This window comes from Chroicocephalus ridibundus, chromosome 8, assembly GCF_963924245.1.
Source record: "Chroicocephalus ridibundus chromosome 8, bChrRid1.1, whole genome shotgun sequence".
In the NCBI taxonomy this organism is placed as follows: domain Eukaryota; kingdom Metazoa; phylum Chordata; class Aves; order Charadriiformes; family Laridae; genus Chroicocephalus; species Chroicocephalus ridibundus.
The window spans coordinates 44,132,462-44,159,421 of record NC_086291.1 but is presented as its reverse complement, the minus strand read 5'-3'; the positions used below and the strand labels follow the sequence as shown (position 1 = coordinate 44,159,421).

Sequence of the window (26,960 nt, the reverse complement as noted above, 5' to 3'; positions counted from 1 at the left end):
GCCATGCACTGCCACATGGGATACGAGTACAGTTTCATATAACTCTAAAGCAGACCCAACTATCTACTGCCATCAAAACAGTCCATCTGCTCTCTACACCCCCAGCAACAAAACTCTACTGATGGCCTTGTACTGGATCACGGGAGTCAGTTAGATTAGATCTCATGGATCCAATGGAGAAATACACTTGCAATTAGATTTTCTTGGAATCAAAAAATCTGACTCAGATTGCAAAAATTGCTATAACCAACCCTATGGAAGGGGAAAACATTCAAAATATACTAGAGTATTAAATAAGCACAGGGGGGTGAAAGCAGGACTGCTTCTATGGCAGCTGCCTATTCTTATATCAAAATAAAACATTCACCTGTAGCCAACAGAGAGAAAAACATGTATATAGTTCAGATGGACAGACTGTGGTTCAGCTACAGCATAGTAACCCGTGAACTTGACTCACACTCTTAGAGCTCTGAAGATGGGCAGCCAAAACTCAGCCCACCTAAAAAGGTTGCTTCTGAAAACACTTTGCTCAATGCAAGAAATACACCATCTGCACAGACAGAATAAGACTGGGGACTTGTTTCCTTATTCCGTCTGTAAGAATCTATCATTTTATTTCTCCATAAGCATTACAACTTGCATCTTCATCTTTTGACAGGCCAGTATCTCTACATAAAAGGACATTAAGGAAAAAAAAATATAAATATTTAATGACTGTATGAATTACCTAGACATTTGGGCTCCTGAATTTTCCCTATTGCTTCCCAGGAGTCTGAGTTCCCTGTGCTGCTTCCTGACAATCCCCACACAGCTGCATAGGACTGCACTACTCCACAATTCCTGGCTTTCCAGGAAAACCCCCACACTACTTTCTGGGATTTCCCTCAGTTTTGTAGGAATTCCACTGCCCCTCCAAATTCCTCTGGGTTTCCAGGAATTCCTTGTGCTGCTCTCTAGGACCACTATGGATCACCTCCCACTCCCCACCCTTACCCCCCCCTGCAAGTTTAAAGAAATAGCATTTTCTCTCCAGGATTTCTCACTTTTCCATTTTGTAATTAATATGATTTGCTTGTATAGCACTAGGAAAAGTACAATAATCCTCTTTGCTATTTTATCCCCTTATGCTATTTAAGACCTCTAGCAAGACATGGGTCTGTGCTTCAGAAACAGCGTAATGAACGTTCATAAAATCATGCAATACTGCAAGGTCATTGTCATTGTGCATTTAAGTCTTTCCAAAATTGACTCTAGTAACTTTTATTGTTGTAAAATAATCAATTTCATAATTCAAACACATTATGCTACCCCACTAGAGATAGGCAAGTATTATATTGGTTCCTTAAGGAAAGATGTTGGAATCCACTGGCTTATTGGTCTTGAAATGAAAGGCAGTAGAAATCTCAGACACACAAACTTATTTCTCCAAGTTTCATGAAGATGTCAACCAGAATGAAAAAACAAGACCAAAAAACCAAACAAAAATACCCAGAAATGCAACTGCCAGGGACAAAGCCCTTAATTCTCTGGTGAAAACAAAAAAGGAACAGAGCTAGTGCTGTACGTAAAAGTCCACAAGAACAGCTGAGTCAATGAACAGACGATGTCATGAGATTTATCCGCTATACAACTTTGAGATCCAATTTAAGTCCTGAGCTTCTAATGAATGAGAAGTCCCTACTACACACAAAAAGTTAAGTTCACTTCTTCCTAGAATGTTTCCTGAAATTCCAGAACTGCTGGAGGCAGCCTCCTAAAGCTACTGTTAAAAAGTAGGTGATTAAACATCACTTTTTTTTCACGATTATTTCACAGTAACTTCATCTCTAATACACACATCTACAAGTCTAGGTGAGAAATGCAGAACTACATATTCAACCTAAACTGTTACTCCAAAATACAATATTGTTAAAACAGAAAGGAACAGGGTGTTTAACAAACTGTAAAATGTTTTGACTCAAAGTGTTGTACAGCAGATGGAGCTACAAGTATGGTCTATGAATAGCCACCCACACTCGAGAACACGCAGAGATAATAAATATACATAATGTATCCCATCAAGTGATTATCTTAAAACAACTTTTCTTTCTACTGCAACGTGACACACAGAAGTTCACTTTTGTGAACAAAACTTTGCAACAAAGCAGCTCTCCAAGTTTCACATCAACAAAGATTGAAAAGAAATAAATGTAATCAGCTTAAAATGCTCATTCAAATGTCCCATAGAAATTCAAGTTCTTCTTTTGACCAATATCTACAACTATGTCATCCGTGTTCCTCTTACGAGAAAATAAAAGCAGGACAGGGATGTCTGCCATCTTCATCTGAAGTGCTGGGACTGAGAAAGGACATGTCTTATTTCACCATACACCAGTGACAAAAGTAAAAATCAGTTTGTTTCAAACAAGATTCCTCCTGGAAGATCATGTGTCCATCCATTCCCACACTTCCCAATAAAGCTGTGACACTCCTCTCCTTTATCACAAATAAGTGCACTGCAAGAGTTCCACAGCTACCTCCTCTGTGGTCCTCTCTCCCCAAAATGATCCATCTGGGTGACCAACCAGACTTTGCCAACCAGATCCAGAAGTGCTCCCAAGTGCAGAAGGACTTATTTAGCAGAGAAAGTGAGTTTTCCAAATGAAATCTTTCCAACCTCAGCTCCACAGCAGAGTAGAAACATTAATAAATTTTAGATTAAGCACCCGCCTTCTCTTCCTTCCCCTTCACAGAAAAAAAAAGACTTGCAGCAATGGGCAATACTGACTAGAAACATTCACTAATTCCCGTTTTTTCCCTACTAGCTATGAGGTGATCAAAAAGAAGTATATGAATAGGCTAGCAGAGTTCTTAAGGGTTTTACAATTAAATATGTAAACTCTTTCCCAGTAGCTCACAAATCCAAACCATCCAACCTGATGTTGAATCACTTGACTTTTCCGTACGTTGCATGAATTGAAAGCCTCATGCAATTTACACTGTACTGTTGTATACATACTGACATCTTCTCCCCCTCATAATCATACTTTCTCTCCTTTCCGTCTGGCTGAAAATCATGGCAAATTGTGTCTAACACACATCCAAAAACCAGGTATAAGACAGGACTGCCAAAAAAAAAAATTTAAGAACATTACCTGTTGCAATTTTTCAAAATTTAGATACATCACCACAGGAACATACTATTTTTTAAATCATGCTTTATTAGCAAAAAACCCTTCATGGTTACATAAATACAAATAATGTGCTCAAGGCATTATCATTTTAGGCACTAACTTGACTTCCAATCATAATCTGTATGCTCAAGACCAAGCAATTCCCCACTTTTAATCATCTTAATAAACAATGAACTGCTGAAGGTGTAAATTTGCATGACCAGTTCTGAAAACATCTACCATATATGACATATTTAAAGTACGATTAAAGTAAAAATTGAGAAGGTGGCATCTATACTTAATATCCTTAAGTAGCAGTGGAGAATTCTCTGTCAAGACAGGCTATATTATCTCTCATTAACACCACAAAGATAAGGCATTGCAAGATTCTTGTGATTCTTGTGTTCTCAGAATTGTTGCCTATTTTTGACTATTCCTCATCATCAGTGAAAAGGGTCATACCCAAATTTGCAATTTGGCCTTCAGATCTTAGTCACTGAACCCTCAAAGCTATTGTTTCCCTTCAACAGAAAGATTAACGTTGTTTTTTTAGGAGGAAATTCTACTTCAGCTTGCTTCCCAAGCAGCCATGATGTTTGTATTTACTCAACCAAAAATACAAGTATAAAAGTCTTTTTCAAATGTCAATTTAAGCCAGCTGTGGTAAAATGGCTGAATTCTACATTTAAAAGATCTACAGTATCCACCTATCCGTCTGAGTTCCATTGATAATTCCAAAGACTTTCAGAAGTCCTGCGCAAGTAAAAATCTTCTCTAACTGCACACGCTATTTCACATCAGTTCAAATTAATTTCTTGCCACAGCTTTCAAAAAATTACTACTTAAATAAGCAGCTACATTCAAAACCAGTTGTTTTCAGTTAATAACATTACAAAACAAACAAACAGAAGAACCCTAGTTTGGGAATCTTTGGATTAAAATACAGTTTATTATCTCTGAAGTTCAAATGAGGGTTCCGAGAGAGAAGCTCTGTATTAATCTAGCCAGATATATGCTAACACAACGTAATTTTTACTTTGACTATATTCACAGGAAAAGGCCATCATCGTCTAATAACCTTTCATCTCATTAAAGAACATGAAAAAATATGTCTTCTTACACATAAGCAGGTTATGAAATAACTGACCTAAAACAACTGAACTAAACCAAATGTAAAACGGACTTTCAAGAAGTCAGCCAGGCGGTTCTAATGTAATGTACCCACACTCCCACAAGTCACAGGCCGGAACAGCTTCATCACTGATTCTCTCATAATACTAAAGAATTCAGCAGGCACAACGATTTCCATGACAGTGTACATATGGCTAGTGATATAAACAAAATAGCGTACATAAAGTTTATATGAAGTACAAACAATTGTTTGGTTTCATTAATAACACAGGAGAGATTTGATCAATGTGTTGTACTTTAATATAAAAGCTAAGACACTGAAGGCCTCATCTGTATGGAGAGGACATTCTTAGTTGCCTCCTTCTCACCAGCCTCACACATATACACTGAGGGTAGAATTCCCAACATCTAAAGAACAGTAGCATATCACTTCACATGGTACTAGTCCACCCTCAAGCTGGCAAGGACAGAACAGCTTGAAATTCCAGCAGGACAATATAGCTCCAAGACCTCTATGGTGTATTTTTAGAGGCTCAAACAAAATACATCTCATCTCTTTTCAGTTCAGACAGTAGCCCTAAACTAGAATGATTCAGATAGTCCTTAATTTTCAGTTTGTCCTAAGTTCCTTAAACAGATTGCTTAAAGAAAAGTCCATGAAAGACAAACAGGTCTTGCCCAGAACGCTGTTTCACAGATGTCCATAAATACAAATAATGTGGAACGAGGATGAGACCAAGAAGAGTGTCCATATTCAGAAAACTAAAAAGGAAAATGCACGACACCTGCAAATCAGCCACACAGAAAAGGTTAAAATACCTCTTTGTCAGACTCTAAAACCTAATTCATCAATCCTGAAGAGCAAGTCACCATGTGACTGCCACTGTCTGGCATCCTGCATGTACTCCAAAGATCAACATTGAACAGTTTTGTAAAAGAAACACCAAAGAAACATGTCCTAAGTGCCAAAACCAAAACTTACTGAAGTAAAACAAATCTGCATAGCAATTCTTTCTGAGAGCGCAGTTCCACCAGGAAAAGGCTTTTCTTGGGATGAAAATCCATTTTTAATAAAACATCAAAAAAGCCTTTATCCTTAGATAAAGATCTTCTATTTTCTCATGTCCCTGTCACGTTAGCTGTTCAGCAATGATCTTCCACAATTCCTGTAGGAGTGGAAAAAATACATACAGGTATTTTCTCATATCAGTAGGTTGCAATTATAAAAAAGTTCAACATGCCTACTTGAAGATGAGTTTTAAGATACACCCTGTACCTCCATCTACAGATAGTGTCCATCTGTGGACGGATACTAAATCCATCTAAGTAATCTCCCAGTACAACCACCAAATTATCTTTGAGACAGAGCAGTAGAATTGATTTCTTTATTCTTGTAGCATGATTTTTTAAAATAAAAAATTATTATCATTCAAATAATTTTTTTAAAAATAATTTCATCGGTCTGCATGACCTTCTGCAGTATTTTGACTGATAACCTTGTTCTTTTTCTTAGCCTTTGTTGACAAACGCTTTCAGTAACACTAGCAAAAATACAACTGAAAAATTAATTTACCGAGGAAGGAAGAGGAATCAAGCTCTCACACAAATGCATGTTTTATATAAATACACATGCGCTTCTCTATCTACCGGACAATGAAAATGAAAACCAAACCACTTTATTTCTGTAGAATAAGTTAGTATACACTTTGTCTGCTATACAAAAGATTAGTAAGCAGACTATCACATACTTTTCACCATGAATTGTGGCAATATACATGATAAACAAAAACATTAGGCATTTTGAAAACGCCCGCTTTCAAAGACCAGTAGCCTTCCGCAAAAAGGCTAGGGCATGAGTTTACACATTTAGGTATAATCCAGGTTACATTTATGTACTTGTAAAACTTGTTTTAAAGTTTTGCACGCCTGTTTTATGCCTGAAGGTATCAGCATTAAGTCATATAAATCAATCTCATGAAGCAACTGTGGCCCCTGTAATCTTACTAGGTGTACATACTGCAGAAGACACAGCAATAGTATGTTGTCTACAGGAACATAATTTTTTGGTAAAAGATCTTCAATCCAGTACAAGATTTGCAAGTTCTCCAAAAAGATCTGTTAGACTGTATTGTTCTAGAAGCTAGCAAGCTATTAGCTACCCTGCATAATATTCGTAAGAGTAGACACTTGGAAAAAAAAAAATAGAGGAAGAGAACCGTAAGTGCTTGGGAGGTAATTAGATAACTACAAAAATTACATCCGACATGTTTCTGAATAACAGTATTTTACAGCTAATCAACTTCTTCATAGATATTAGAATATTATTTCCTGAACCCCAAACTGGGAAAGGAATTATTAAAACTATGAAATGAAAGCTCTTTTACAAGCAAACAAATGAGAAGAGATATTGGTCCCGTTTTCTAGTCAATTGCAAAAATTGTATTTTACAAAGTAACAGATATTGTTTCTTAACCTTTGAGGAAATGAGTGCAATCTGAGCCACTGTTCTGCTGGTGCTAGAAAAGGGTACGTTATGTCAATCTAGTATAGATTATGTAAATACAAACAAGAGTCATTTTAAAACAACAAAAAGCTAAATGGAAATAAATGAAAAGGTAACGTTTATTCTCCTGTTCTTACTTATGTTAAGTAAACAGCTGAAAACTAATTTGAGATGATTAGCCCAACATACCACATTTATTTTAATGAATGCCACTTACCAACTGCTCAATTCGTTCATAAACGAGAAACTGACAGAAATCAAGCTTAATGGGCTCCACAGTATATTTCATTTTTCTATCTTGGAGGTTCTCCAAATCATTTATAGTATTTCTAAAATGACTGTAGGCTTCACATGTAACATCCATATGTCTTAAAGTGAAGTTCAGCCTGGCAAGAGAATATTTAATTTAAAATGTTTCTCCTATACTGGCATCTTAAATAGCTTTGTAACTTTCCTCAGCTAATGGAAAATGTATGTCTTCTCAGTGTAATTAACCAACTTCAACAGCCAAAAAAAAGTAACCTCCCGCTATTCCTGAAAAGCAGATGAGACTTATGTTAGCATCAATACACCAGTAACTCTTGGATGAATCTTTCCATTGATTTTAAGGCACTTTGCCACGACAGAATCATTGGCTTGGCTTCCTGGACAAACGCTTGGCAGCAAATCATATGAATAGCTATCGCTTAGATATCTTGAGAGATTTAAGCAAAGCCTATTTATATATTAGTTTATGAATGAACTGCAACGCATGACTACTTAAAAACATTCAACGATTCCTTGAAAGAAAATGTAAGAGAAATTGTTATACAGGTTCTCAAACTGGGAAACGTATATCCTAATTATAAGCCCCTTCATTCCACCCTATGACCACAAAAATATATAGCAAATGTTGTCAGGCATTAGACAATACATCAGCCTAGCCACCTATTTATCCTTATTTGCACAGAGGTTATTTGATGTGAGACAAAGGTAGGACAACAAAAGCCAAACTCTTGTGGAAGTCAAGTTCCGAACTGATGAAAATAGAGCACGTATAAAAACAAATGCTTGTTCTGAGCATATATGGCAGCCTGTGATCAACTAATACAATGAAAATCAGAAGCTAACCTTCAATCAAAACAGATGTTTCTTCCAAATAAAGAAAGCATGTAAAGTTTTTAGTACTTTTTATTTTAAGTTCTTGGTAATACTTACCTCTTTTCTAATGCTAGGTAAACTGTGCAAGAATGTCCCAAGTTGTGTGTTATTCTATACAGCGTTCTGAACAAGGCATCTGTCAGGTCATCGTCATAGAACACTACAAAAAAAAAGATTAAGAGCATAAAATATGAACGTTTAAGCATATTATTTACTTAAGTCTGAAGTATGAAACAACAAAGGCCTTAGTTTAATTATTCTAATCAAACAAGTCACTATTTTAGCTAAATCCCAAAGTATATTTTTAATGTCAACAACCGACCCTGTAATAGTATCCACTGCTCCTATTTATATTAAGCTTTCTTTAAGAGTTCTCTTTTATCTACGGGAATCAATTCTGCCAGACAACTTAGAATCACAGAATCATCTAAGTTGGAAGGGACCTTTAAGATAATTGAGTCCAATCATTAACCCAACACTGCCAAAACCACCACTGAACCATGTCCCTCAGCACCACATCTATTCGTCTTTTAAATAACCTCCAGGGATGCTGATTAACCACTTCCCTGGGCAGCCTGTTCCAATGCTTGACAACCCTTTCCGTGAAGAAATTTTTCCTAATATCCATCCCAAACCTCCTGTGGTGCAACTTGAGGCCATTTCCTATTGCTCTTACAAAACTAAAACAAGATTTCTCTCAGCCTGGAAATACCTTACTGCAAAGCTGAAAAAAACAGGGTATCACAATGTATAGGACTTCATTTCTTACAAAAATACAAAAAAAGGCATATTTACAAAAATACAAAAAATACAAAAAAAGGCAAAAATACAAAAAAAAGGTTATACCATTATAACCATATCTCCTTGGAAAGCAGTCTCGCAACACCTTTCAACATCATAACTAAAAACATTCCCCCTTTGATATATTATTTATATATCAAAACAATAATGGTTTTCCTATATAGATAGCCTGTCATTTTTCAGTCTTTCACTTAGCAAGAAAAAGAGCAGGGGGAAAAAAAAAAAAAAGACAGAGATATCCAGAGATATCCAAAGGCATAGACTCTATCAGCAAGTGTAGCATCAGAAACTCCTTTTGTTGTCCTACCTTTGTCTTGCATCAGATAACCAAACTCATCTGAAAGTCAAATTCATCACTTGTGATTACGTTCTTTGAGGAATAATTACCACACCAAAGGAAAGAAAAAACTAGTAGTTTTCAACTATTGCTAATTCAGAATGTGAATGTAATTTTTTTTTTTTTTAAATACAGGCAGGGACACTCAAGGCAGAGTTTTTGACTAATAGATTTTAAAAGCAAATTAGGTATGTTGAAATTATTACTCATAATGCTCAACTGTTTGATTTAAAAGCTTATTGTTTATATTTTCCTACCATCAGCTGCCATTATCACAGTACAGTGGTCATGCAAATCAGCAATCTCTTCTTCAGACCAGCTATAAGGAGCTTCAGGATCTGTAACAAAAAAATATGGCTTTGGTGTACATGATTAAATGTCTCAAATGACTGACAGCTGGAAAAAAGGAACTTATTAACTCCTGGGGTCATCTGCTACTCCATAAATGGAGCACCCCACTGAAGGTAAACCAAAAACCTCCCTCTATTCATTCTCTGCAGTTCCCCGCAGTCCTTTGCTTTCTCTGCATTATGTCCAATCCTCCCAAGGCTGATTGACAAGACTAAGTTTTCTTTGACTTTAGAATTTACAACAAATTACTACCCTGTAACAAGATCACAGATTTAACAAGATTAAAATAAATACTGTTTTAAATAAAAAAAAAACCAAACACATCTTCACATAAGTTTTGATTAAGCTTCCTACTTCAGCATGATTTTAAAAATTTAGACTTTGTTAAAATATAGAAACTTTTTTCTGAATGTCTGAAAACCATAAAGCCTTTTCAACTGTCAGTATCAAATACTTCCATTAACTAGTTTTTTTTGAGGTCCAAGAGAGGGTCTTGAATGTGTAAAGGATGTTTCCACTTCCTTAAATAGTATCTGTATTTTTTAGAAGCATTCCAGCAAATGTAACTGATGATATAAAATTCTATAAAGTAGGCTTCATATAACCTAGTGCTACAATTTTGCGTTGACCTTACAATCACTGGAAAGAAAGTTTTAGTGATCTGCTTTACTATCCTTAATTGCACTTTAACTGTTGTTCGTTAGTTGCTTTTATTTTGCTAAAAGCAGCAGAACACATTCCATTGGCAAATACTTAAAATATAACACATTCACCACTACGTTTGGAACAAGTATTTACACATCTTCACCACCTACCCTCTCCACCACCATTTATAGTTTTGTATTCATCAGTCATACACCACACAATACTATCACATCAAAATCTGAATTACAGTAAATCAAATCTGTGTCATTGTGCCTAGAGTCCGTTATCACCACAAAACAGATACATCTCATTTGCACCTCTGGATTTTGACCTAAGTAAAGGACAGCCACTACTTGACTGTTCTCAACCTATCAGTAAACCCTTCCTTACTCATTCACATGGCAATGATGCGCCCAAGACAACAGTGTACTTTCAACTATTTTTCCAGAGGCTTATGTGCTAGAGGACTTACTTCACAAACAACAGAACAAGCTTTTCTTGATGGCTCTGAAGGGAAAAACACCAAAACAAAACACCAAGCCCTATCTGAAAGGACCCATTATAACCACCTACCAGTGCAGAATTCATCTTTCAGCCAGTCCAGCTCTTTTACTTTAACTTCCCCTCCTGTGGGTGAAGAAAGATCCCATCAGTCACAAATGGCCTTTCAGACAGAACCTAAGCAGAAGTAGAGTCAAGACCCATACTGAAACAAGTGATGAAGATCTATCACAAGGACATATAAAACACGTTGAACATAAGTCATTTACCATTCAAAACCAGTTACCCACTCACAAGAGAACAGGCTGAATTTAAGGGTCAGAAAGACAACCTATGTTTTCTTTTACATGCCTCACCTGCAAAATACTTCTCCTTTCCAGAGATCTACCTCTGTCATTTATACTCTGTTTATGTGACCCTTGGCACCTGGATATCTGTGATCCTCCCAAGTACCTCAGTGAAAATCACACAATGACTGTGTAGAAACTACAGCTGGTGTTAAATGATGACCAGAGAAAGTATTTTGCTCTTCTCAAAAGGAAGCTGTCCCATTATGGACAACATATAGGTATCTTGCATCTTTCTTTTTAAATGAGTCACTTTTAACCAAGACAAAAATTTAATTTTAGTTGTGAATATGCTAGGTAGCCATTGACTGTACTGTTTAATCCCAAAGTAGTTCATATATAGGCAATTGCACAAACATTGACTGTATAGTACTGACTTCCCGGCTCCATCAGGTGTTTGTTTAATGCAACATTTTGCTCACACATGGCCAGAAGATCTTCACCAACATCTGGAAAAAAGCAATAACGATATTCAAAATAAGAATATTTCGCATGGGCTGTGCCTGCCCCGACTTCTCAGACTAATATTCTACGTTTCTCTCAAACTGACAAAATTAAGGAAAATTCAGAGCAACTCCATCCACTGATGATTGCTTCCCTAGTATCCTTGCTTTTGTCTTTCAGTACAAAGCTCTGAGACACCCTTGAAGAAAAGAAGTCAGATCCCTGTACTACTTATTTTAATCTAGGCACACTATCTTGAGTTCACAGCAATGTATCTTGCTTTTAAACTCTTGCGTTTAGAAGTAGTATTGCTTTTTCAATCTGTTGAGAAAGTTCTTGTTATTTTTCAATAAACAACACAACCTTCTACACATTAATAAAAAAATATTAACTAAAACTGAACAGACGAGGATGAAAATGCCAGGATGAAAGGGCACTGTTTCGTGAAGTTTCATGAAAATATTTAACTGAAAAAACTGCCTTACCTGTGCAATAAACTCTCTTGGCAACTGTTCCCATGATAATGCTTGTAATTCCAGTGCCACCTCCAAGCTCTAGCACTGAGCAACACCTGAACGTGTCCCGTTTGAACAGAATGTAGTCAGCAAGAAGAAAGGCTGCACGCCAGACCTGTGGATAAGAGAAACAGTTAAAACTGAGTAAATTCTGAAGCACAATCCATGAACAGCAAGATACTACAAGGCAGACTACACACCTGTTTACCAACGTCTTCTAAGGGGGTGGCCATAGTATGTTCTGTAAAAACAGAAGTAGAGTACAAATAATTACCACAAAGGGTTCAAATTGAGTTCCATAGTGGCAAATTTGAAAATCAAGTCATGCTTCCCTTTCAAATATAGAACTGAGCACTCTTCATTCTATATAATAATGCTAAATAATGTGTAAAACCCCACTATAACTATGAGGCATTGAGTTCCCATGGTATACTATTGCCCAAATCACTCCTGGAGAAAAAAGGTAAATTTTAAAAGTATTTACAATATCACAGTATTATGTTTGTTTTATCATCTCCCTTCACTTAACAACTGCTGTTCCATTTCTAAAGAAAACCTATTTTTCATTTGTTTTCCACAAACATATTTATTCAATTTCTCCTTGAACATATTTTATTTACCTATTTTAACAACATCACTGCAAGCGCATTCTTGTTCTTCATCTTCAAAAGCATTGTCTTTCCCTTTCATCAAAATTACAGGATACACTTTATCCCTCGAAAGATCCTCCGCTTCTAAATCAGAAGCTCTTCGAGGTCTTCTGACCACGTCCAAGTCTCCGTCGTCATCTAGCAGGGCTTCTACTCCTTCACTATTTAATTCTCTTTCTTTTTTTAGGTTATTCCTGTCCTGGTCACACAGTTCATCTCCACTTCTGTACTGGTGTTCTCTCTCTGTTACAGCTTCTGTCACATGTTTCTCAGATGGCAAATCTTCTGTGTTCCAAAGGATTTTGAAATACGACAGAAATACTGTAAGAACAGGGAGTGGGGAAAGAAGTTAAACACCAGGTAAGAACAGAATCTCTGTGCAACTTCCACACGCATGAAATTTTGGTATGCATTTCACATGTTAAAAATCTGAAGGATAAAAAATTATACAGATAACTTGAAATATAGTTCAATTTGCTATGAAGAAATATTTCTGTTATTAAGTTCTGTCAGCAGAAAAAAATGAAGTACTTTCATGGTCAAGTCTACTGGCTGACTCAGCATCTACACAGTCACAACGCACATTTTCATCTGATTTAGTTATACCTATTTTAACAATTGGCAGAAGGGATGGTTTATTACATCCTCCAAAAGATCTTCTCTTGAGACAAGCTCAAACCAAGTTGAAAGAATTAATGTAAGTTAGAGTTTCTTTCTTTAGGTTAAGATTTAATTTCTGTCTTATAAGAAACAAAGATGTTCTAGTAAAAAGTGATTAGAATTTCTTTTTACTGTTTTAAAAGTCTTTAGGAATGCAACCAACTTCAGGCCTTGAAATCAGCTTAGTATGAATATGAGAGAGCAGAAATAAGCTCACAGGAGACAGCCTGCTGAAGCTGGACACGCTGACACTTTTTTTTCATTTATTTTTAAAGTCTTCAAACTGAATCTTTGAAGAGACTAAATTAATTAGGCCACTGTTCTCAATAAACCAATTCGTTAAAAACCTTTTGCAACCATCCAGTGACGTCAGCATCTGTTATCTAAATGTGGACTTTGCAATTTTAATTACAGGAATCCGTATTGTCTGAATACAACACACGAGGAAGAACAAACATGTACTTTCTTCTACAGTCGATCTCTGCTTTACAGCAGTGTTTACACACTGTGCTTGACTGAATGGGCCAGTCATGGAATACAGAATCACAGCATTTAATTCACCTACTCTGCCACAATACCAGTGTCTGTAGACATCTTAGGCTGGGTACTATTACTCCAAAATCACACACAATGTGTTGAGACTTGAGAAAAAGATAGCCAAGAATACAACTAGTGAAAAAGGTCAATACCAGCACGTTCATAAGAAGAATGTCTCAGAATTATGCTCATTCACACCAAAAGGGAAGAGATAAAGTGCTTGCCACCATTGCTTTCAACAATTTCACAATTTATGGAGCTCTATTTCAGTTTCTTTAGCAAGCAAGAGATTCAAAGTTGGTCTACTGTAACCTGAGAGACGTTCTTCCCTAGAGAGACCATTTTCATCTAGATCTAAGAAAATCTTCATTGCCTATCTCAGCATGAGAAATCTGTAAAGTCATCTACCGTTTGCATGACAACCAGATTAAACTGATCTGAATATTTAACAATTTAGAGGATGCCATCAATGCATGAAGTGCTTTTTTTCTCCAAGTCCATTCTGATCCTCTGCATGTTCTATGGCATTTCAAAAGGTGTAAGGTAAAACTGACCCAAAGCAGCAGAGACTAAATCCCCATGAGGTTCCCTAAAAACCAGCAAAGTGACAGTGGTAAATTGTATTTGTTAGAGTAAAAGCTGTCATACTACAATCCAATTCTTGTCTTAATAAAGGAATTTCCAAGACCAAGTACATTTGGGGTAAGTAGCAAATGCTGTAATTTCATTCTGTTGAGAGGTTCTTTGCATTAAGCAAAATCACAGCAAACAAATGTCGAACAGCATGAAGACACATCACAGCATTAATTACCGGGTTTTGACCTGATCAGGGTCAAAATTATTATCAACTTCTTCGTCAAGCCTACTTTTATCATTTTTTATGTTGTCATATGCTAGAACAGCTGCAAAAGTTATTCTTTTTATGTCACAACTGGTTTTGAAAAAACAATTAACACTTCTGTCACAGCAGGAGCAGTACTTTTCTCCAGAACATTTTACCAGCAGCTTCAAGGTCAGTTTCCCTGACAACTCTATAGAAACCTCCAAGCTGGCAATCAGTCAGAGGCATTTGTCAATTCATTTCCACTGCAGCCTTGACTCTTCAAATTACATGTCAGTCAAAACCATTGCTATTCTGAGCTTTCTTGTTGCCCTTTTTTTTTTTTCAAACCAAAAAAAACCCAAACCCAAACAGAGCTGTTGGGCTTCTCTGGAATACATGGTAAATCATCACATAAAGATTTTATAAAAATCCATAAATTAATTACTGATAAATTTTATTTTAAACTTCAGCTATGCCATTTAAAATCCCTGGCTTCTCACCTTTTGTTTGTATGCAAGAAACATTCCAAATTTTTGAACATGTTCCCGAAGTGTTATATTGAAATTATAGCTAAATGAACAAATAAATAAGTAAAATCAAACCTCCAGGCAAGTTAATTTGTTTCCTTCTTCTCAGAAAGTAATTTAAAATTTCTTTTTTTAAGATAGGCTGTCTACAAATTCTGCATTAATAGTTTTCATTTCTGTAGATAATTTCATGAGGAGAATCCAACTAGCCCTCTTCCTAAAGACTGAGTAGGAAGCGATGCTGCTTCTAACTGGAATAAAATATGTAATGATTAATATCAACCATTCAAAGGAGGATTCAGACATTACAAAGATATGAATACTCTTAAAATACGGCTCCATCAGTCTAAACATACATTACCTGGTTGTCCAACTGCATTCAATCGTACCATAAGATGTCTTTTGTTTGGACAGTGTAAGTGAACATCAGAAAGTACAGTGTCACTTTTAAATGTGCAGTTATCCATCTCCTTCTCTGTTACATCTACCATGATGTGCTGGTGACAGGAACATCTACAGTACCCAAACAGTCCCCTGTGAAGTGCTGTCACAAAGTGATTTGATACTCTTCTATTAACAGGCATCAAGTAGCAGTTTTGGTCAGCAAGATAACCTCATGACACAGCTCCTGAGAAGACCTCAGGCAGGATGTGACCATGCAAGCTCCACCATGCTCCAGTAAGACAGCAAACTGTGCATCAGGATATTCAACCTAAAAGCAAACACAGACAGCTTTGAGTGACATCCTGATACGGTTTGAACACTGCTCCAGCAATATTTTAGAAGATAAAAATCAGATTACACTGTCCAATAAAATTGCAGTGCTCCAACGCTCTCTTTTACGATGCTCCAAAGAATCATCAAACATGCTATTGCTAGTAGCTCACTGGCAGACATCACGTATTATAGAAAGAGCTACTAATTAGTTTGTGTTAAAAACACCCCACCCTGAAAAAAAAGAGATGGTATCACGAACACAGACTTACAATGTTAAGTCAAGGTCTTTAAAGGAACATAAGGCCCTGTGTACACAACTTCATCATTTTAAGGGATCTTGTTCTTCATAGGAATCTCTGAATTTTCTCAGAAATGAACACAATTACTGAATGTATTATCATAGGTTAGTCCCCCGTATTTTGTAAATGGAGTATGATCTCTTCCATGAGAAAATTTGGCTCCTTTTATATGCCTCCACTAATTGGCCAGTTAATATCTTTGGTATTCTCTTTCTCCAGAAAGACCTGAAATAATCCTCATTACCTAATGTCCAAGGCTGAGTTGCCTCTCTGTCCTAAGGCACAAACAAATGAATTCCCTCTTATGAACAGAAAGAGGACACTTATTTCCCTATGCTCTACAAAACTTTACATTTTTTGAAGGCTATGCGAAACATTGATGAACCATAGATCTGAAAACAAAATTTATGTCTTTAAAAACCGAGATGACAAGCTTAGATCACGCACACAAACTGCCAAGCATTATACAAATGATTTAGTTAACGAAGACACGCAGGTCTCACCAGCTATGAGCACCCCTAATACACCCCAGATGTCAAAACTGTTGATGCCATTTCCTATGTTGCCATTACGTCTTGAGAGATTAAGCTAAATTTTCTATTACCTGCTTGTGCTTGAACAAGATCGTAAATATACAGGCTTAGAACGCTTCAACTTCCAGCCTTCATAACTGTAGTTATGAAGTTCTTATTAACTTTTGCACAATCTGACGCAGCCCACAAACCTGCGCTTTGCCAGCAGAAATCTGTGCACGAGTTAACGTCCAAACCCGACGCGGAGCCACGCTCCGCGCCCCCCCGCCACCCGCGGAGGGAACGAGCCAGCCCGGCGCCACCGGGGGAAGGCCGGGCGCCGCTCCGCGGGCAGGGCAGAGCCCGACGCCTCGGGTTTCGGCCTGCCCGCAGCCAAAGCCGCCTCCCCACGAGGAGCCACCGCCTCCTGCTCGGGCACCGCCGGCGCAGCCCCCGGCCCCGCATACACCGGCAGCTTTCCCAAGGAAGCCGACCCCTTCCTCCTCTTCCCCGGGGCCGGCCGGCCGTAGCCCCTCAGCGCCCGCGGGGCGGGAGGAGCGGCTCGGCGGGGCAGGGACGGCTGCGGGGAGCGGAGCACGGGAGCACGAAGGCACCAAGGCGAGCGCATCCCCCCCACCTCTGCCACGGCCCCCACCTGCCGCCACAGGGCGCCTCCCGTCGCCATTTCGGAGGCGACGGCCCCTTCCGGCGCGCCGGTGACGCCGCGCTGAGGGACGGGCGGCCGCGCTGAGGGGCGGCCGGGCGGGCCACTCCACGCCGCCGGGATGGCGCTGCTCGCCCGGGTGGGCGCAGCGGGCCGCTGGGCTGGGGTCCTCCTCCCGCTGAAGCGAGGCGGGCTTGCGGCTAGGCCCGGCCCTGCCCGCCTGCTGCTTTCCCGGGGCACGGCCTGAGGAACAGCCGTCCCCTCGCGGTGCTCACGGGGGTTGCTTTAGGCATTAGCCAGCACTGAACCCTAGGTAAAAATCGATCTGGGGAGTAAGTAAAGGGAAACAGCAGCAGCCAAGTTTAGTCTTGCCACTGAAGCATCCACAGCAGCTGAACCTGCATTTCTTCCCCCAGCTCTTTTTTTTAGCCTAGTTTCAGTGTTACGCTGTTTCAGTTCATGTGTAATTCCACGCAAAACCTACAAACAGCTGCAAAACAAAAAATGGAAAAAACCTATAGGGAGTCAAGTGGGCATTTCTTCCTTAGCCCAAATAATGTCAGAACTCTACAACCACTGAAACATTAGACGGAGCAACAGTGGTATCTGCTCACTTATTCGGGGGATAGGGTGTTTAGGCGCTTAATTCTGCGGAGTTTTTAGCTAGGTACCATGAACCGGGTACAATAAACAGAAGACCGAGTTGGTTGTTGAGCAGGAACACCAGACCAGAGTGCTTTCGGAAACTTTAATAACAGAAATTTATCTAACTTGCAGAGTTAGGTGGCACCCGGCAAGCAGGCTCCAGTCTCTGCGTGTTGGATGTGGGTGCCTGAGCTAGCCCCGGCACCGCAGAGCCCAGCGCTGGCCACTGGCCTGGCGCCGGCCGGGCCCTGTGGCCCAGCCCCGCTGCCAGGAGCCCGCCGGCCATCTGTGGGCACGGCACTGCACAGCCACTGGGCACGATGCTCTGCATCCCCATCTGGGCAAAGTCACAACAGAGATACGCGCCAGGCTCCCCTCTGCATTCTGGTTACCTTCCTCTGCAAGCCTGCAAGGGCTGTTGAAGCTGTTCCTATCTTTTAGCAGGAGGATCCAGTTCCAAAGCAGGCATTTACATATTAATTACTTGTTATATGAAGCTGATGTCAATTGCTACAGATGATCCTTGTATTTTTCTTGAGTGGATGCTTGTGGGGAAGGAAGAATTGAAAAATCGATGCTGGAAAAAACCCTTGGAGTGTAATGCATAGTCTGTATTTATTTCTAGATGTCTGGTTCTTATCATCTGCATCATTCTATAAAGGCCAAGAATTATTAAGAGAGTGAAGTAATCTTTCCCTATTTTTACAGTCTAGAGTGTTGAGTGATGGTGAAATGGAAAACACAGTGAGCCATTCAGATCTCTCTTTGGAGTTTCTGTGGAGAATTCTATTGGATGAACATCTGACAAAAATGCTTTGGAGATTTGTTTTCCTTTCATCTGGCTCCTGTGAAAGAGCAGAATATTATTTTACTTCCTGTGGTGACACGCTGCCACATAAATTATTACTGCAGTCTCTCTCTGCTGGTATATTCCCTACTGCTATAAAGTGCTAACAACATGCAGACAATGCACATTATATTTTTCACAAAATCTTACCAGTTTGCAGCAAGAGACACTTACAGGTATGCAGACTAAGTATTACTAGACGAGAGCTAAAAAGCCAGGTGTTGCGTTACACTACACAGGATCTTTTAAACACAAAGGTATGTTATATGAGAAATGGAGCTGCTATGATTTCTAAAAAATGCATCTACGTTGTTTCACATATATATAATTAATAGGCAAAGCAGGATTATCTTGTGGCTGCAGAAGGTCTTAAAGGAGCCAGTGTGGCTGCAGACATTATAATATGGGTGATAACTTAATGACAGTTGTTTAGGGACAATCTGGCTCTGGAGATGCAGTTTCTGTACTACAGACACGAGGGCTTTGGCAGCAAATCCCTGAGATCAGCCCCTTTTTTAAAGACTTTAGGATGCACCTTAGTTACATTTCCTATCTTCCTCGCAGCCATGTGAGCTAGGAGTTTCCTTAAAGAAAGCAACCCAAGAGTATCTCTTAGTCACATCACACCAGGAATTCGGGGACTTAAAAGAAATGACTGCTTCCCACGCAATTTTTGCCATATCCTTTCATGGCCCAAAGGATATTGCTAGGACAATTCCTTACAGAGCGCCTGCTAAAACACCAGCACTGCTGCAGGAGGCTCAGAGAAGAAAAAAAACCATACAGGCAACCTGAAAAGTATGTATCACAGGGAAAATCTAATTCCTTAGGAACAGACAAGAGAACAGAGCTGATTCTAAGAAGTCAGGAATAAGCAGATGTATAAACACACCACCACGTATGTGCTCTTGTACTATGCAGTGGTATATTGCTGATAGCTCACAGTAACTTTCCAGTACGTACTGTACTGACTCTTTGCTTGTCTTCTTTTCTTTCATTATGCGCCTACCAGACAGAAGCACATTCTGTGCTTTTGTTAGGTCAGTAAAAACAAAAAAATAAAACAAAAAACAAACTAAAGGCTGTCAGGAAGAAAATAATGTATCAGTCCTCATCATTTCAATCCTACTGTACTGGGGCTGTTGAAAGGAGATATGCTGAACTAGTTTTCACTACATCTTCTTTACTGGTATGCAAAGTACTTGAGACAAGTTCCTTAAGCCATCAAGCAGCACTGAGAAATGTCAGGTAACACAGCGAATAAAAGGACTGTTGGTCTAGATGATAAAGCAGTAAAGAATTTTGCTCTGCTCACCAAGCATGTATGGCACCTCAGCGTTGGTCACCAGATTGAAAGTTCTTTATTAACTGCTTGAAATTGAAAAGGGCATGAGAGGAATAACTGAAAAATAATTAAAAAGGGCAACTGCAGCTGTCAGCTTTTTTGTTTCCATGTTTCTTGAATATGCATTGGTCCCTCCCAAGGGAAGCTAAGAATCATACTGCCTCACCAGCAAGAAAACTGAATCACAAAGCACAAATATTAGCATCACAGAGCTAAAATCCACAGTGATTTCTTTTTCATTAGCTATTTTGTGGTGGTTTATCAGATACATTCACACCCACTGACTACAGCATATTTCTCCATGGGCTTATTCAGAACAATAATTTGCATGCCTTTGTCATCACCCCATCATGACTTCTCACGTCCAACACAAGCTGATTTGCACAGAAATTTTTCTGAGAGGGGTGTGTATGTAATGTCTCAGGTGATTCTTAGAACAATGTCAACCCAGTGATTATGACTGCAAACACCAAAAATATCTCTCTTTAGTCAGGGGAAAAGGAGCAAAATTAAGGTAAATGAAAAGCCCTCCTTCACTCTGAAGCACATCAAATCCACAAGATACAAAAGCCACCCTGATTCTTCAGCAGCAATCAGGAATCATAAATTGTCTTTTAAATCAGTATCTCTACACTAGATTACAATGAAGAACTTCAGAAAAGGATTCTATATTGACGTGCTCCGTACCGAATGCTCCCTTAAAATTTTAGCAAAGACTTTAACATTGATCAGTGCTCCAGAAAGTAAGAGAAAGTTTCATCCATCCATTCTGCTCAGTACTACTTTTCATTACTTTTTCAAGCATGTCAGCCTAACACAGCAGTGAATCAGCCTCAGGCATTCCTCAGACTTAGACCTGTAGTGTATGAAAAAGTGGAAGGTAAAGACTTTAATTTACCTGACATACCAGACATCTTTACAGAGGTCTAACTGCTTGTTTTAAATGATGAATTGGGCCAATTTAATCTATTGACTGAGTCTCAAGAAGTCTATGCTAGAGATAAACTGGGCCTATTCAAGACAGAGTAATAATTAGGTAATACAGCAGTTTATTACAGGCTGTTCACATCATCATCGGGGTCATTTAATCTCAATTTAGATTCTCTTAGACCTGCTCCTTTCTGCCACCCTGTACTTCTCACCTCCCTCTTATTGTGTCTCCTCTCCATTTGCTTGCACATACCGTGGTAGACATCCTCTTTTGAGCTAGATGGGCTAGCCAAAAAATGCTGCTGTTCCTGTTGTTTCATACAGTCCACCATCTTGTCTACTGGTATTAAGGTTGTATGAGTGTCCCATAATCCCTTTGAAGCATCATACAGATGAGGTCACCTTTATCATCTGCTTCAAGTGAGCAGTATTTCACTTACTCTGTAACAAATCATAACTGTGCAATGGAAATGAGACACTTTTATTAAATTAAGCACTTTAGCATCACCATTGACCTTCATACTATGAAAAGTTTTTGTATCACATCCACCTCTTTCATTTCTTCCCTGATCTGTTTTAGAGACAGGCTTTTAATATAATCTTTGTTCACAGTTTGAGGATTCAGATCAGGCTATTCTCTCAGACTCCTATAATTCTCATCTATATACTAAGCACTTGGGGCCTTATTATCTTTAAAAAAATGCCTGGATAATTAATGTCTGGGTAATGCCCAAGAAGGAAGGTTTCAGTGTTGTTACATGTCTGTCTGTTTTTCCCCGCTACATATGCACCACTAGGTCCTGTGGAAGAAGCAGGAGGCTGCAGCATTTCAGAGACCAAATGGACGTGCTCAGCTGGGAATCACTTAGATTGACAAATGGCAACTGAAAGACACACATAGGGAACTTGCTGCCTGGGAATGGATGGAGAACAGAGCCTGACAGGGTGTCAGGGCTGATGGGGAAACACGCGTGGGGACCTAGAAAAGGCTGTGCAAAGTCTTGCAATGCAGGAGGGCACTTCAAGACTGCACAGCAAGGCAAAAGTAGAAGGCCCACCCTCTGAAAGTGTCAGTGGGCAAGATGGAAAATAAAAGTCCCATATTTTAACAAGACTATTTTAAAAGCTGCTTTGCTCCTTTTTTTTTTTCTTGATAGGTCAGAAAGACTGAAGTTAATGCATCCTGCAAGTCAGGATGCTGAGACACCAAGAAGGAATTTCTCTCAAACTCTTATTTTCCACATGCTTCTTCAGCACTCAAAAATATTTCTGTTCTGGGTGGATTGGTTCCTCTCTGTTTTTCCTGCACTGCCTTTGCGTTATACCCTCTTTTCCCTAGTCTTGCTGAGTAGTATTTGTCCATATCTGGCCTGTCAGTTTCAGTGTTTGAGCTTATGAGCATCTGTTCCACCTGCTCAATACACTCTTATTAGCTATACATCTTCTTCTGCTTGACACGCTACATAAATACGTGCTTGACTAAGATTAAGTAACAGAAACTTCCTTTTTTACTTTGTGTTTCCTACAGCAATTTCTAGTAAATCAAATTATGCTTCTCAGAGTTTTATGCAGTTCTTTGTACGTAGCCATATCAGAATTCAAACCAGTGCTCTGTAAGTCAATTTCCAGAGTGTACAACTTTCAAGAGAAGAGAAATGAGACCAGCTGTTGCTTTTTACTTTCAATACTAATTTCTTTTTTTGTCTGGCATCTTTCTTGTGTATCTGAGGCAACTTTTTGGGGTATGTTTAAATGGAATCTTTGAGCTGAGATGCCCCATGGTGAAACACGGTGCCATTATCACTGGGGATTGTCAACTGGAGGACTTGGTGGCATTATTACTGACTTGAGAGAAGTGACACATAAGAACAGCATTGATCTTTGTGTGTTTTCAAGTGATGGAGATCAAGCCCAGAAGAAAATGTTAGGAAATCTTATATTTAGTACAACAACAATGAGATAATTTTTGGATGTTATTAGGTAGGATTAGAAGTAGAGTGCCTAAACCAGTAGCTTTTCTTTCACATACTTGAGCTAACGCTTTTTATGTTCAGAGCACTGGATTAACTATCTTGCATCCTTTACAGCTACCGGCTCCCTATTCAAAGAAAGCTTAGACTGAAAAACAGAATTATTTTTTTGGCTCTAGACAAGAACTTTCAAAATGTGAGATGTGACTAATCTCTTTATTGAGTGTTTTGTACTGCCTTTCAAGCAGAAAAGTATTTGGAAAATCTTAACTACAAAGCTTATCTGAACCAGTCTCCTGAGATCTTTCTTCAGTCCAGTTTTTGTTCATGGTATCACCAAGCATAAGCATGGATAATCAAAGCTTTCCCACACTCTATATTCTCACATAGTGAAAAGAGGAAGACCTGGGATTTACAGTTCACCCCAGTCCAAAGGAGGACGCTAGGTATCATGTGACCAAATACAGAAACACACAAGTATATTAAGAACGAATGACAAGGAAGCTTATTCAGCATGTTTTGAACCATCCTTATATGCTTTGCTTATAGCTTGTATGAAAGCTAAACCCTCTAAAGACAACAAAATACTAACTTTTGGTACACATAGTCAAAACAACTGCCTGAGACCCTCTGGGGCACACCCTAAGTTGCTAATGTTCTTAGCTGATCCAGTATGGAGTTTATAGGACTTACTGGCATATTTTTCCTTTTTTGCACCAAAGCACAATCCGATATTGTATGCAACATCAGCAGTAACGTATTACACACCATAGTTTTGCCAGATAATGCTAAAGTCCAGAATGGCTTTGCCAGAACTTTGCCTATATCCAATGTAGATACCGTAGTAACATCAATAGGATTTTTTTTTCTTTGGGAAACCATTGTGAAGTAAACTAACATGGCATAATACTAAAGAAGAAGGTTTTGAGCTGTATTCTGAGGCAGCATTTGATTAGTGATGCAGATGGCCTACAGTAGTCTTTTTTGTTGTTTTTTTGACTCCAGTAGGAAGGTTTGATATAACTTAGAAGGAAAGTTAGTTTCTGACAGTGTGATATTACATTTTGCCTAAAGATTAGTATTTTTCTATAGAACTGCAACTTCTTTTAGTGGCATGACCTTGAATAGAGGATTACAGGAGCTATAGCTCCAGCACATACATACAAGACAAACTTAAATTCTAGTTTGTTAAATATTTCAGTTGAACACTTGCCCAAAGAATTGGCCATCACTCCTACACATATAAAATGCTATCACATGCTGATGATTACACAGTTTGCAGAAAATCCTCATGTAGCGGTGTCTGTTTCTAATGGGACAAGCCGCCACTGTACAAAGCAGGTAACTTTCCAGCACTTTCTCTCTCTGTACGTGGTTAAGCATTAGAACCCAAACTTCGTAAAGAAAAGCTCATACTTGATTTGTGGCATTCAAAAACACTGCTTTTAATACTCCACAAATAGTCATTTTCTGTATCAGAAAGACAGATAATTATAGTTCTTCATTTTCCCATGCCACATTCTAGCAATTCTTATCTAAAAGCAATGACATTATTAAAACAAGCCTTCCTAGGTGTCCTTGGAAGTGTACTTCCTGAGTGACCTTGGAAAAAAGCCACTCCCGTATCACAGTGGAACTAAACCTGAGACTAAAACACTTAAACATAACATCATGAAAAAGATTATAGACCATCCAAATGAAAGCATTAAACATGGATTCTTGACTATCCATGCAAGCATCACTGTAGAGATATTAGTATTCTGCCTACATTTAGAAATGGATAGTGATGTCTATGTGTAGACAGAAAATTCTTCCGTGGTAAATGGTAGGCAAAATGATAGATGCCACTACAGATTTTTTGTTGCTGTAATTTCCTAGAATAAAATTGCTAGAATTTGTTGCAGTAAGGTCACAGAGTATGATCTATCCATGTTGCTCAAAAGGAGACATCCCTCCAACTATAACTTCAACAACTAGTTCTCCATCAAAACGATTTACAACAAGACTTGAAAAGAACAACAGTTGGCTGTGATAATCTGTGCTGGGTACTTCAGGCATATCCCTCCTGTAATTCCCCTTTTAATTCAATATGACATGCCTATGCCCCGTGGGTTTCTTTGGCAGATCTGGTAATACTGAGTAGGAGTCAGGACATTGTGATATATGACCTGTATTATTTCATCAGAGATAAATTGTGACTGGTCAGTCCTCCTTTAAATTCACTGCAGGTTGTTGCTGTTCAAAAAATGGACATGTATAACTGCATGATGAAACAATTAAATCTGAGAAGTAATGGTCAAACTTCAGATCACCTAGAAAAAAGCTATTAATTTCAAGGGGCAGCGAATCTGAAAATTGTAATATTGTAGCCTTTCTGCTTTCCTCTTTTGAACCACAGAGGAAGTAATTGTGGTAATCTTTTAATAGCTTAAAATAACAATACATTTCAGAATCCAGTTAGCTTTACTGGAATGCTGAATGGTAAACTCGTTTTCTGTTTAATTCTTCAGTCAATGAAAAACTGAAAAAGTGCGATATTTCCCCAATAAAAGGTTGTGAATGACATTAGGTGTGTTGATAGCACTTGTTTCCGTGGCAGTGATTAATTACAGTCACTGGTGCACATTTATGCTGACTGGCTTTTACTTTCCTGCAGTCACATGGGTAAATATTGTGGGAATTCCTCCCTTCCTCAGTTTACATATATTTTGCTTTTAGTAACCCAATCACCTCTTTCACAAATGCAAACAGAGCAGGGGAAATGAAATAAAATAAACATTGGGGAAAATTCAGAAATTCATCTTGTAAGAAGAGTCTTTTTTAAAAAGAAAGGTTCTGATGAGCATCTTAAAAAGTATAGCTGCTGACCAAACGCACGTGGATAGTTTATATAGTTTGAAAAGACAAACACTGAACCTATGAGAGGAACTGCTCTTTTAAATCCAGACAGAAGTTAAGTCCAGACAGCAAGTGGATGTTTTGCTGATAGCAAGCATGTTTGTAACAGGATTAATGACATGCTGTTCCCTACTTAGAGCGCTGATATTCAGTAAACCATTTAGAATGATTGACCACAAAGTGCCAAATCACTTTCTCTGGCTTTCACTCCCTTTCCAGTATTAACACAATTAGTATAGTACTTCCACAGCAACATTACCTCAAGGATCTCATCTGGACTCAAAGCTTTCAATCATTAAACATAACTGGGCTGAGCCTCTACTGCACCAGTACAGTACAGGTTCAAAACAACAAAGAAGGAACTGTACTACAGCTGTATTTTACCCAGTAAGAGTCCTGGGAAGCCACACTGGTGATTTCCAGAGCACAATGCCCTCTGAATCCTTTAGCACCCATGTAATCTTGCAAGCAGAATGGATGGGGTAAAAGTTACTTACACAAGCTCTGCTCTGCTCAAACTGGAAGACTGCTAATTTTGCTGCATCGTACTCCGTACTGCAACTTTGGGAGCATTTTCTGAATTATCTCTGATATTCTGAGCAGCAGATTGATGTTAGCAGATCTAACCAACACCTGGTCTATCTACGCAAAGTGAGTTACTACTTCTCCACAAAGATAAGACTAGATTAAAATTTTGAATCTTTTACGCTGAAAACTCTAGTTTAACTTGAAGAGTCTTGTTTTCTTTTTAGAGACCTCAGTAAATTGGAAATTAAATCTCTGGAGAAGCTAATCTGTACTACTGGCTTTTTCCTTTCATTACGAACCTTTCCTAATGAATACATGAAGGTGTTTTGATGAACTGTACTTTTTTAGTTTTCTGGCTTTGTAGGAATTAATTTTTCCTCAGCATGAAAATGAATGCGTAAATAGATTTTGCTGATGTGGAAATTAAACCTCCATGTAGAGTTTATTTATTCTTGACATAAACATTTCTATTATCACGGTCTGGTCACAAAAGGATAGGGGTTAGCAGGCTCTAACTTTTGTTTACTGTAAAGTTAATCTA

At 38.6% G+C, this 26,960-nt stretch overlaps 1 protein-coding gene across 2 annotated transcripts; it reads right to left on the bottom strand.

Moving 5' to 3' along the window:
• Positions 1–3,190: 3,190 nt before the first annotated feature.
• METTL22 (methyltransferase 22, Kin17 lysine) lies at positions 3,191–17,319 on the bottom strand. Of its 2 annotated transcripts, none has more exons than XM_063343493.1 (11): positions 17,248–17,319; positions 15,426–15,776; positions 12,488–12,838; positions 12,068–12,108; positions 11,838–11,982; positions 11,286–11,357; positions 10,634–10,687; positions 9,322–9,402; positions 7,984–8,086; positions 7,004–7,172; positions 3,191–5,449 (listed from the first exon to the last, which is right to left on the bottom strand). In XM_063343493.1, exons 2-11 carry the CDS (start codon positions 15,646–15,648, stop codon positions 5,414–5,416), a joined length of 1,275 nt encoding a protein of 424 aa, XP_063199563.1. In that variant the 5' UTR covers positions 15,649–15,776; positions 17,248–17,319; the 3' UTR covers positions 3,191–5,413. The 2 variants fall into 2 exon arrangements, with proteins under 2 accessions (XP_063199563.1, XP_063199562.1); XM_063343492.1 differs by lacking the exon at positions 17,248–17,319 and adding an exon at positions 16,805–17,192.
• Between the last annotated feature and the right edge of the window lie 9,641 nt (positions 17,320–26,960).